General features: G+C 40.8%; 1 protein-coding gene across 2 annotated transcripts in view; it reads left to right on the forward strand.

The window, feature by feature from the left end:
• Positions 1 to 12,037, forward strand: part of lypla1 (lysophospholipase 1) — a 61,979-nt gene that overhangs the window by 36,739 nt on the left and 13,203 nt on the right. For both annotated transcript variants that reach the window (XM_048529389.2, XM_048529387.2), the window contains exon 6: positions 1,799 to 1,872. In XM_048529389.2, coding sequence (XP_048385346.1) covers positions 1,799 to 1,872 — 74 coding nt within the window. The remainder of the gene's footprint in view (positions 1 to 1,798; positions 1,873 to 12,037) is intronic.

Here is a 12,037-nt window from a genome sequence, read left to right on the forward strand (position 1 = left end):
GGTAGCGCAGGGTGGGATCTAACTGAAAGTAACAGCACTGAATGGGCTGGACAGAATGGACATTGGCAAAATGTTTGCATTAGCAGGAAAGAATAGGACCTGATGAGACAGCTTTAGAGAAAAGGAAGACCTTTTAGAATGGAGATAAGAAACGTCTTCACCCAGAGAGTGGTGAATCTGTGGAATTGACTGCCACAGAGGGCTGTAGAGGCCAGGTCATTGAGTACATTTAAGTCAGAGATGGGGCCTTGATTGTCAAGGGGATCAAAGGTTATGGGGAGAAAGCAGGAAACTGGGTTTGGAGAAACTTACTGCCATTATTGAATTGCAGAGCAGACTCAATGGGCTGAAAGGAGCAGAAAGGTCGGCCAATGTCTTATGGTCTAAGTAAGTTGATCTTAAGTTAGAGACGTGTGTATACATGTACACTTCAGGATAGCAGATGGATCACTATTTGGAAGAGTAGGAGGAGGCAAGCACAGGAGTCTTCATGGTGAGTGTTATTCATGTACTGCTTTTTGGCATTCAAGGCTGTTAGGATTGATTTACTCCTTGGAGTGTTGCTTCTACCTGTCTCCAATGAGCAAGGGATTTTGTGAAGAGGAAGGTAGGATAACAGTAAGGAATAAAGATACAATTGTTATAGTAGGTAGAATCCCTACAGTGTGGAAACAGGCCCTTTTGACCCAACAAGTCCAGACCAAACTTCAGAGGACCCCACCTAGACCCATCCCCCTATAACTCACGTAATCTACACCTCCCTGAACACTACGGGCAATTTAGCATGGCCGATCCACCTAGCCTGCACATCTTTGGACTGTGGGAGGAAGCCGGAGCACCCAGAGGAAACCCACGCAGACACGGGGAGAATGTGCAAACTCCACATTCAGTTGCCTGAGGCTGGAATCGAACTCTGGTCCCTGGCACTGAAGCAGCAGTGCTAATCACTATGCCATCGTGCTGCCCAAAGGTAGGCAGCTCTAATAAACATGGTGAGTACCTTTTTTATGGTGTTACCTTGCTGGTACTGAATAAAGGACGTAATGGAGAGGGTGCACAATATACTGTAGAGAGAAGGGCATGGGCCAGCAGTTTTTATACATGGTGATACCAGTAGCATAGAGGAAAGATTTTGAAAAAAGATAGTGAAATCCTACAATTAGACTTTCAGGAGCTAGGAAGAAAGCTTTTAGTTTATAATTAAAAAAAGACTCCCAAAGGTTGTAGTCTCAAGATTACTCTTGGTAAGTCCTGTGTTTATCAAATGAAGAAGAATATGGGATCAGTGTGTGACTTGAGATTCTTGAATCATTGAACCAGTCCTCCAGACTAGAGACATCTACTCCAAAGGGACAAGTGACACCCCAACGTGGCCAAGATCAATGTTCTCCATGGTTTAAATTCACACGTGGTTTGGAAGGTTTTAAGGTAAACCACAAGGGAGTGAGAACCAGCAACTAGTAGTATAAATTAGGAATAAGATGCATAATGAAGTGAGACTACTGGATTGTAATCATAAAGAAAGTAGCTAATGAGTTAATAAAAGAACACATGGCAAAAAACAGTAAATGAGTATATTTTGCCTCAGCAGTTGAAGGCATTGAAACCATCCAAGTAGTAATAAGTAATGCTGAGAGGATTTTTCAAGGCTTCTTTTTGGAATTGAGAGCTGGAGCCGGGAGAGGACCATGACTTCTTAATTTTTTTTAAAATGAAAATATGAGTAATCTTTCATTGCATCATTTTCTGTGCTTTGAGTAAATAACCTGTTTTAATTTCATTATTGTTTATTTTGCAGTTAAAGCCATGATAGATCTGGAAGTTAAGAATGGAATACCGTCCCATCGAATTATTTTGGGAGGATTTTCTCAGGTGATGTATTTCATTCTTATGAACAAGACATTCTACCATTTTTAGGCTGGTGTAAGGTGACTTAAAGTAATAATCAATTACATTATTATTTCCATTATAGTGCGACTATAGAAAAGATCATGACAAAATTTGAAGCATAATAAATCCCAATCTTTGCAATCTTTGACATGATACAGCTTTTCACATTACTTTGTGTTGACAATTTAAATGTTTTTTTCTGTGCATTATTAGTGATTTATATTTTGATTAGAACTTGCTTTAAAACTTAGATTTTCAGAACTCTCCATTCTGTGACACTGTTAAATTGACAGCATTCAAGTATTGTCAATCTGCATGATTATTTTTGTTTGCACCAAAATCTCAAAGAAATTTTGCAATTCAAGTGCCTGTCAGTTTATTCCAAATATTAAGTGCTTGTAACATAGCCAATTTAGTAAAGTCAAAAGATCTTAAAGTTTGGCAACATTTTATGATGAATGGAGGTAGCTATTCTCATAACGGTATAGGTTGAGGATTTTGGGTGGGATTAGACAATGCTGACAGTTACCTTGTGCTTTTCTCCAAAGTGACTGTTCTGCAAATTATATTCTGATATGAAAATCTGAATTATAAGCAGGAGAGTACCACTTGATCCTGCTCCAATATTCTTAGCAATAAGATCATGGCTGATCTCTGAGTACACAAAATCCTGCTGCCTGATGACCTTTTCATCCTACATCAAGAATCTACCTACTTCTGCCTTAATGTTCAGACCCTGCTTTCACCAGCTGTAGGAAACGAGTTCCAAAGACTTTCTTTATTGTAATATCTGTTTAAATTTATGTAATAAGTTTCTCAAACTTGGGTGAAATACTGGTTTGAAACCTCCATTTTATGTATGCCCACTATCCTCAAGATGCTCATTTGTATCATTGACATAGAAACTAAAACAGGCGGAGAAAAGGCTGCTGCTTCGGCCAAAAGGCAGAGGAGAGGCAAAAGCCCATGCCAGAGCACAAGAATTTACAGAATTAATGATTATTTGAATTTTTCAATGCTTGTAGATGTTTGGTTTGCAGCCTTGTTGGAATGGATGTGGAAGTTACCAAGGGGTATTCAACATCAACCTATTCATGTTCAAAGTAATTATAACCTTATTTCACGTTTGTTTGTGGGAAAGGTGCAGTAAAACAGACTTCATCCAAGATTCCTTAATTTTATTTCTGCATAATAAACTTAATCAGCTGAACAATAATGGATAAGAAAACCTTGGAATCAGATGACAAATGGCTACTGCTACCTCAAAGTCTCCTTCTGATAGAAGTATTCATGTTTTTATTAATTTTTTGTTTAATGTGAGCACTTAAATTACGTATATTATCATCCTGCTAGGGCCAGTTAATAGTTAAAGAAAAATCTAAGCACTCAGCATTTAACAGAACTATTCCACCAAATTTATTCTTAACTTTATATAAAGATGTCCTCCTCAATAGCCAGAACATCTTCCTCAAGTTAAGTAGATCAGAACTGTACACGTAACAGGATGATTCATGTGTGGAATTAACTTCCTGAGGAAATGATGGATGTGGGCACAATTACAATATTTAAAACATATTTGCATAAGTACATGAATAGGAAAGGTTGGGCAGAGTGGGTGTTGGTTGATATGGGCCAGGAGCCAGCAGGTGGGGCTAGTTTAGTTTAGGATTATGTTCGTAATTGTCTGGTTGGACTGAAAGGTCCATTTCTGTGCTGTATGTCTCCAGATGAGCAAAACAAGCATCATGTGCTTAGAAACCCTATTTTAATATTTGCCTCCACCACCCCCCACCCACCCAAACCAGGTGTTCTCTTTTCTCTTAAGAAATCCTGAAGATTTATTAGTTTTTCCTGAGTCTGATCCAAAGGTATGGCACAGTCCTTCAAAATGTACTTCTAATTTTCAGTATTTCAATTTTCTCCAAGGTGCACAAGATTTATGGAACCTATTCCATTAGCTTTTAGCTAATCAATGTTCCACATTTTCTTAATGTCATGATTGTGGACTTTTTTAGAAAAACTTTAGCCTCCTGTCTGCTCCCGCAGCTGCATGTACCTTTTTAAAATAACTGTTGAAGCTGACTGCTTTCTGCCATGAGGCTCTTTTGAGGGTCAGTGTAGATTTTCTCCATTAAACCTCACAGGTAACTTTTAGCTGCCTTTTGCCCTGTATTTCCAAACTGAGTTCAAGGCCCCCCCCCCCCCCCAAGCAATCCTTGTAAAGTTTGTGTTTTCTATAATTAGCCAGGTCAGCACTCGAGTAATTTCATTGGTGCACCCCATTCAGTGACTGTCCAATTTTGTTACATACCTGGACAGTAGCCAAAATTGCTCCGATCCAGTGAGGGATCTGTAACTATTGTTTTAAGGTAAACCAAATTTGAAATTCCAGTCATTTACTAAGCAGTATGCCTGAAGATGCTGTTTTTGAAACAAATGTTACTGTATAATAATTGACAATCATTATCAACCTTATACTTTTGGCATCCAGAATTAGATGTAGTTAGGTAGACTTAATTAGTGGGCATTTTGGTTAAACACTACAAAAACATAGACCCAAGACAGATGCTATGAATTTTTCACCAACCTGCCTGGATTCATCAAGTCAACTGTTTTCTTCCCAAAGGAATTCATCTATCTTTTGAGGATTATAGCCTCAACTGCTGAGGGACATTAAATTCAGACTCCCCTAATAATTGCTCATCTTCCCATTTGCTCAGTTGTTTTCCTGTGACTGCATCCCACTAGAATTACTAAGCTATATCCCATGCATTTAATCACTGGCACATTCCCAAACTCTATCAGTTGATCACTGCTCAAGGGCCTTTCCTGCTCCAAGTGCCAGCTTCACAGAGCAGATAGCTCTAGTTTACTTTAACTTGGTGACCTTTTATAGCAGTTTTTACTTCTGCAGTACTAAGATGACTGCTTCAGGGCAATTCTGAACCCCAACCCCTATCTGCACTGGGCTTATGAATACCTTTCAACCTCTTCTGCTCTTGCCTGTGCATTGTGAAAACTCCCAATAAGGTTCAGTCTCTGTTCTGTGGTCAAATCTGACAAAGCTCAGTAAATTATATACCTTTTTAAATGTTACAATACTCAGTTCTGCCCCAAGAACAGAGCAAAATCCATGTGGGTTCTTTGACACAACCTCCACCAAAACCTCTTCCCAATCTCAGCTGCTTGATTTGTAGAACAAAATGTACAATAAAACTAGGAACTTTTTAACTAAGACTCCACCATAAATAACTTCCTCTGGCTATGTGGAATGATTCTGTAACACACATTCTAATTCTATCTTGTTGTACTCTTTTTTTTTTAATCCCCTGAATTTTTGACCCTGTTCAGGAACTCTTGTTTCCAATCTGTTATGTCTCCTTTGGAACTGGGAAATACAAACATTATTTAAATATTCTATTGAAGCAAGTGTAAACTTTATTCCATTCAAGTTTCTGACATCTGCTTCTGGTAAGCTTGAATACAGGTCAACTTTTAATTATAATTAACTTCAAACTTGTTCCAATTGCATTAGCCTCAGGATTGCACATCAGCTTTTCAAACAAATGCCTCCTTTACTCTACAATTAAAACTTTAATTCCTAAAACTAAAATTTATATTCTAAGACAAATGATTAACTAGATTTTTACAACAATATTAAAATCAAAAACAAGAGTTTGACCTTAATGCAATTGTAATGTAACAGATAACATTTCTATTCATGCAATAACAATATCACTTGCTGAAAATATGAAATGAAATAAAGCAGGAAATTCTGAGAATAGTTAATTGGCCTGGGAAAAGAGAAATGCTTAATATTTTAGGTCAGTGACCTTTATCTGAATTGAGAAATTTGACCTGAATTGCAAATTGTTTTCTCTCTGCTGCTGGAACTGTTGAATATTTAAGCAATTCCCTATCTGTTGTTCTGCGATTTCTGTAAAAATGTGCGCATGTGGATCTCGGGTGAGGAAAGAATTGAATTTTTCTGCAACACTGAGTTTGTATCAGAGGCTGGCTGGCACCAATGGGAAAGTAAGCCAATGAAGTGTACCCCTGATCAAATGAGAGAAATTGAAATGAACACAGAAAACTTATTGTCTACTTCAAAAGTCAGTGGGCCAAGCTAGATATTCCTATGTGTAAAATATGTAATGCTCAACATTTGAGAATGCATTCTCTTCCTTTGGGGCCACTTTTAATTTGCTTAAATTCGTACTTTGAGCAAAGGTTATAAAGACCCTGACAGCATTTTTGGCAATAGTATGCCACCAAGATTTAATCAGCAGTTGGAATAGCTTTCCTCCCATTCAGCCTGATCTATTCTTCGCCAAGGACTGGTTGCTGGTGGTGGTGGGGGCTGAGGTGGATCTAATAATCCCTGTAGTCTGTTCATTTTCTGTCTCTTTTCCTGTAGGGTAACCATTCTTTGGCTGATTGGACTGGACTGCATCTCAGTCTTTTAGTCATGTGTATGAGGAAGGGAACTGGGGACTGTAGTGCCTCAAATTCCACTCTTGGATTACTCAATTCTTCCTTTGTACTGCATCTTTCATCCTCTCCATTGCTCCATTCGTTAGTCAAGTTGTGATATTTTGTAATGCTAAGTAATAACTTTCTCCATATTTTCAGGGAAAGGAATAAGTGACGTGGACCATTATCCCGAGCTATTTTCCTTGGCCCTTGATATTTATTCTAATCAACTCCCTGGTTCACAATAGTTCACAACATTGCCACAATGATGCTAAGATTTGGACGCCTATCTTCTCAACTTTACCTGCTGCTGTTTCTGCCTTGGGCCATCTGAAATTTTTATGTATGCCTTTGTCACTTCAGCCAAGATTATAGCAGGAGACTAGATCTTTCCTGCATACTCTGTAAACTTCAACTCATCCAAACTTCTACATGTGTTCACCCATCATAGTAGTAGCTGACAAATGTTGACTCCCAGCCAGCCACTGTCTCTTATTAAAATTAGCTTCTTGCTTAAGTCCCACCACGTCCTCTTGCTCTCTAGCACTGTAACACCTGAATCTAGAAGCTCACCAAATAGAAACTGTGTATGTGGTACGCAGTCAGAACTTCCTAAAGCACTTTACAGATGCAATACAAGTCAAATTCTACGCTCTACCATGTACAGATAAGAGAGCTTTTCACTTATGTGGTGCATTTCACGCTGCTGGATATCTCGCCACTTTATGAGCAATCAATACAGGGTCTCAAGGGAGAAAGTAAAGGAAATCAGTTGTTATTTGGGGGAGTTGTTTGGTTTGTAACTCGGGTGTGAAGCGACCCATGTTCAAATGCATCAAGGTTTGGATAATACAGAAACCAGAAATTATTGGAAAAACTAAGCAAGTCTGGTAACATCTGTAAAGAGAAATCAGTTAATCTTTCAGGTCCAATAAGTTGCCTTCCTTTCTGAGCTACCATTAGTTCTGGTTGGTATTTAGGCAGATGTTACCAGACCTACTGAGTTTTTCAAGCAATTTGGTTTTGTTTCTGATTTCTAGCATCCTTAGCTTGTTCTTTTTAAGATCCAGATCATAGAATCCATACGGTGTGGAAACAGGCCCTTTAGCCCATCAAGTCCATGCCGAACCTCAGCGCACCCACCTAGGCTTATCCTGACAGGTAAGTAACATTTATGTCACAGAAATGTCAGGCAATGACCATCTCCAGTAAGAGAGAACCACTGGCCCTTGATATTTGCTGGTGTTACCACCACTAAATTCCCGCATGCACATGAATTACTTGCAAATGGTACTTCAAATAAAATAGTAAATTTCACTTTAGTCAATGCAACCAAGGCTATTTTTCATGACTTTACTTTTCCCATCCCTCTTTGCACAAATGTGTTTCTGTAAAATTTTGTAAGACTTATCTGGGAACTGTTTTCTGAAAATCATGCTTTAGTGTTCCACAAGCCAACACAATTTGTCTAAAATTTAGATAACACTGTGTGGAGCTGGAGGAGCACAGCATGCCAGGCAGCATCCGAGGAGCTTGAAAACTGATGTTTTCAGTCAGGACCCTTCTTCAGAAATGGTGGAGGGAAGGAGTTCTTAAAAATAAAGAGACGAGGGGTGGGGCTGAAGAAGGTAGATGGGATGATGAGTGAGTGCAGGGAGGCAGTGGTGGGGATTGGTCAGTGAGCTTGGAGGAGTTGATAAGTGGGAGAGAAGACTGACTGACAGATTGTCAGGTCAAGGAGGCAGGCATGAGAGGAATGGTTGGTCATGGGATGAGACCAGGGGTGGGAAATTTTGAAGCTCGTAAAGTCCACAATGAGACCACTGGGTTGTAGGCTTCCAAGGCAGAATGAGGTGCTGCTCCTCCAGTTTCCGGGTCACATTATTGTGACTCTAGAGGAGGCCTAGCACGGACATGTTGTGCAGGGAGGGGGAGTTGAAGTGGTTCATGCCTGGAAGGTGATATCATTTGTCACGAACAGCTGCTCCACCGTGGTCTCTGAGCTGCCACTTGGTCTCACCAATGTAGAGAAGGCCACATGAGGAGCACTGGACTACATTCGTGGATGTGCAGGTGAATCTCTGAACAGATTTTTTGGTTCCTTGGATGGAGGTGAGGGGGGTGGTGTGGGGCAGGTGTAGCACTTCCTGCGGTTACAGGGAAAGGTGCAGGGGGTGGTGGGGTGAGTGTGGAGCAGATGAGGGATTCATGAAGAGAGCAGTCCCTATGGAAGGCACATTGAGTGGGGAAGGAAATATATCCTTAGTTGTGGAGTCAGATTGTAGGTGGTAGAGAATGATATGTTGAATCCGGAGATGAGTGGGGTGATGCAGGAAGACAAGGGAGGAATTCTGTCTGTCTTTTTTTGTGCGGCAGGGGTGCGGGGCATAGGATTTGGGGGCAGAGGTGCGTGAAATGCAAGAGATGTAATAGAGCACTGAAGGCGGGATGTTGCAGTCCTTGAAATAAGAGGACATCTAGGATGTTTGGCAGTGGAATGCCCCCAAATTGGGAGCATATGTGGTGGAGGCAGAGGAATTGGGAATAAGGGATCGCATTCTTGTAGCAAGGTGGATGAGTGGAAATGTAGTCTAGACAACTGTAGGAGTTGGTGGGCTTGAAATAGATATTGGTAGACCAATTTGCCTGACTACTATTCAAGACAAAAGCAATTCAAACCAGGTTTTGACATGTAAAATAAGTATTTATTGGAACCCATCTATGAAAAGTAGAGAAATGAAACGATTACTAACTTACTACATGCGACTTCACTATATCCCTTTTAAAATCTCCAAGTGCGTGTAATTGTTTAGATTGAGAGGCAAAAGACACAATTTGACGCTGACATTAAGAGCGGAAAAATATAGATGGAATAAAATTCTAAAGGTTTGAATTCCAGGTTGATTGTGTTCACCTTCCAATTCATCTAGTAGTTCTCCTTTTGTATCTGCTAACCACTTGGCTTCTTTCTTCCTTCCTGTTTGCATTGTTTCCAGGTCATGGTAGTGGTGTCATCTGAACAGTGTTTCTTGTTATCAAAAAAACTGCAATTGCCTTTTACAATTTATGCACGCTTTTTAAATTCATTTTCAGACATTCTTTAAAAACAGTTAAATTCTGCACATCTTCTAAAGAAGTGATAAATTTTCTTCATTTTTTTATTGCAGTTAAGTTAAAGGCCGCCACAGAAAGCAAATTTAGAGCATATGGACGTGCTTGGAATAGTGTAGGTTAGATGGGCTTGAGATTGGTATGACAGGTCGGCACAACATCGCGGGCTGAAGGGCCTGTACTGTGCTGTAATGTCCGATGTTCTATGATACGTTTCTCAGTCAAATTCTCTTGTCTTCTTCCAATAACCCTTGATTCCCTCACCAATCAAGAACCCATCTATCTCTGTCTGACATACATTAAATGAGTTGGCGTCCCAGCTCTTCTCAGCAATGAGTTCTAAGAATCAACCACAGTCTAGCTGAAGAAATTCCTCCTTATCTCAGTTCTAAAGGGTCATCCCTTTACTCTGAAACTATGCCATCTGGTTTTAGTCTGTCCTACAAGTGAAAAGTCTTCTCCATGTCCATTCTACCCAAGCCTTTCTGTGTTCTGAGGTTTCAGTCATATCCTCTCTCATTCTTCTAAACTCCACTGAGTAAAGCCTTAGAGTCATCAACCACTCCTCATGTGAGAAGCCCTTCATCCCTGGGATCATTCTTGTAAATCTCTCTGGGCCCCTTCCAATGCTAGCACGTTCTTCCTCAGATACAGGGACCAAAACTGCTCTCAATATTCCAAATGCAGTCTGACCAGACCCCTATACGCCTCAGCAGGTAATCTCTGCTGTTGTATTCGAGGCCTCTCGAAATGAATGCGAACATTGCATTTGCCTTCCTGTCAACTGGACCTACATGTTAACTTTAAGAGAATCTTGAATGAGGACTCCCCAGTCCTTTTGTGCTTCAAATTTCTGAAGCATTCCCTGTTTATAAAATTGCCTATGCCTTGATTCTCCCTGACAAAGTACATAACTTTACACTTTCCCACATTGTATTCCATCTGCCGCTTCTTTGCTCACTCCCCTGGCCTGTCCAAGTCTTTCTGCAACTTCCCCACATCATCAACACTACATGTCCCTCCACCTATCTATGTCTCATCTGCGAGCCTAGGAACAATGCCCTGAGTTCCTTCATCCACATTGTTAATGTATAATGTGATTGACTGTGGCCCCAACACTAACCCCTGCAGAACTCCACTAGTCACTGGCTGCCGTTCTGAAAAAGACCCCTTTATCCCTACTGTCTGCTTTCTGTTAGTCAGATAGTCCTCTATCCATGTCAGTACCTTGCCCCTAACATCATGGGCTGTTACCTTATTTAGCAGCTTCCTGTGTGGCACCTTGTTTAGGGCCTTCTGGAAAATCAAGTAGATCACGTCCATTGGCTATCCTTTATCTAACTTCCTTGATACCACCTCAAACAACTTTAACTGATTTATCAGGCATGACCGCCCTTAGACAAAGCTGTGCTGATTCAGCCCTATTGTACCATGCACTTCCAAGTATTCGGCAATCTCATCCTTGATAATGGACTCTAAAATCTTATGAGGTGATCAGTGAACAAGGTGAGGCTAACTGGCCTATAGTTTTCTGAATTCCGCTTCCCTCCCTTCTTAAGCAAGGGTGTTATATTAGCCATTTTCCTGTCCTTTGGGACGTTCCCTGACTCCACTGTTTCCTGAAAGATCACCAGCAATGCATCTACAATCTCCTCAGTTACACCCGTAGAACTCTGTGATGTAATCGATCTGGTCTTGGTGATTTATCCACCTTCTTTTCAGCTTTCCAGAACCTTCACCTCCCTAATGTGTTACAAAGCTTGAAGCTCAGACTCCAGCTCATCAAGCAAAGAGTTCCTCAAGCATCCAACACTACAGATATGATCACTGTGATGGGTCCACCAGCTCCCACATCATGCATTTCCAGCACATCAGGTGGCCCAGCATCTTTATTTGAACTAGTTAGTTCTTAATTTGATTTTTTAAAAATTTTGTACTGGTCTTTTAATTGTAACCTGTAAATATTTCCCTTATTTACCATCAATCTGAAAATAACCTATAATAATTGGGGCGGCATGGTGGCTCAGTGGTTCGCACTGCTGCCTCACAGCGCCAGGGACCCAGGTTCAATTCCAGCCTCGGGCGACTGTCTGTGTGGAGTTTGCACATTCTCCCCGTGTCTGCGTGGGTTTCCCCCGGGTGCTCTGATTTCCTCCCACAGTCCAAAGATGTCGGGCTAGGTGGATCGGCCATGCTAAATTGCCCGTAGTGTTCAGGGGTGTGTGATTTAAAGGGGGATGGGTCTGGGTGGGATGCTTCAAGGGGCAGTGTGGACTTGTTGGCCGAAGGGCCTGTTTCCACACTGTAGGGAATCTAATAGTCAAAACCTTGGTAGCTTAAGGCATCATCACCAGTACTAGAGTTAATAGAATTACGGTGGCCAAGCAACAATGAAGGGTTGTGCTCCCAGTGGAGATTAGAGATGGCATATTGCAAAGCCATGCTGTGCACAGTGAGGTTTGAATGCATATTTGTAGGTTTTAAAATTTGTGGCAATGTTTATTGGGGAACTATCATGGGTGATGGCTGAAAGATACTTTGAGACTAAAGGTGCTGGCAGAAA

Source organism: Stegostoma tigrinum, chromosome 5 (assembly GCF_030684315.1).
Source record: "Stegostoma tigrinum isolate sSteTig4 chromosome 5, sSteTig4.hap1, whole genome shotgun sequence".
In the NCBI taxonomy this organism is placed as follows: domain Eukaryota; kingdom Metazoa; phylum Chordata; class Chondrichthyes; order Orectolobiformes; family Stegostomatidae; genus Stegostoma; species Stegostoma tigrinum.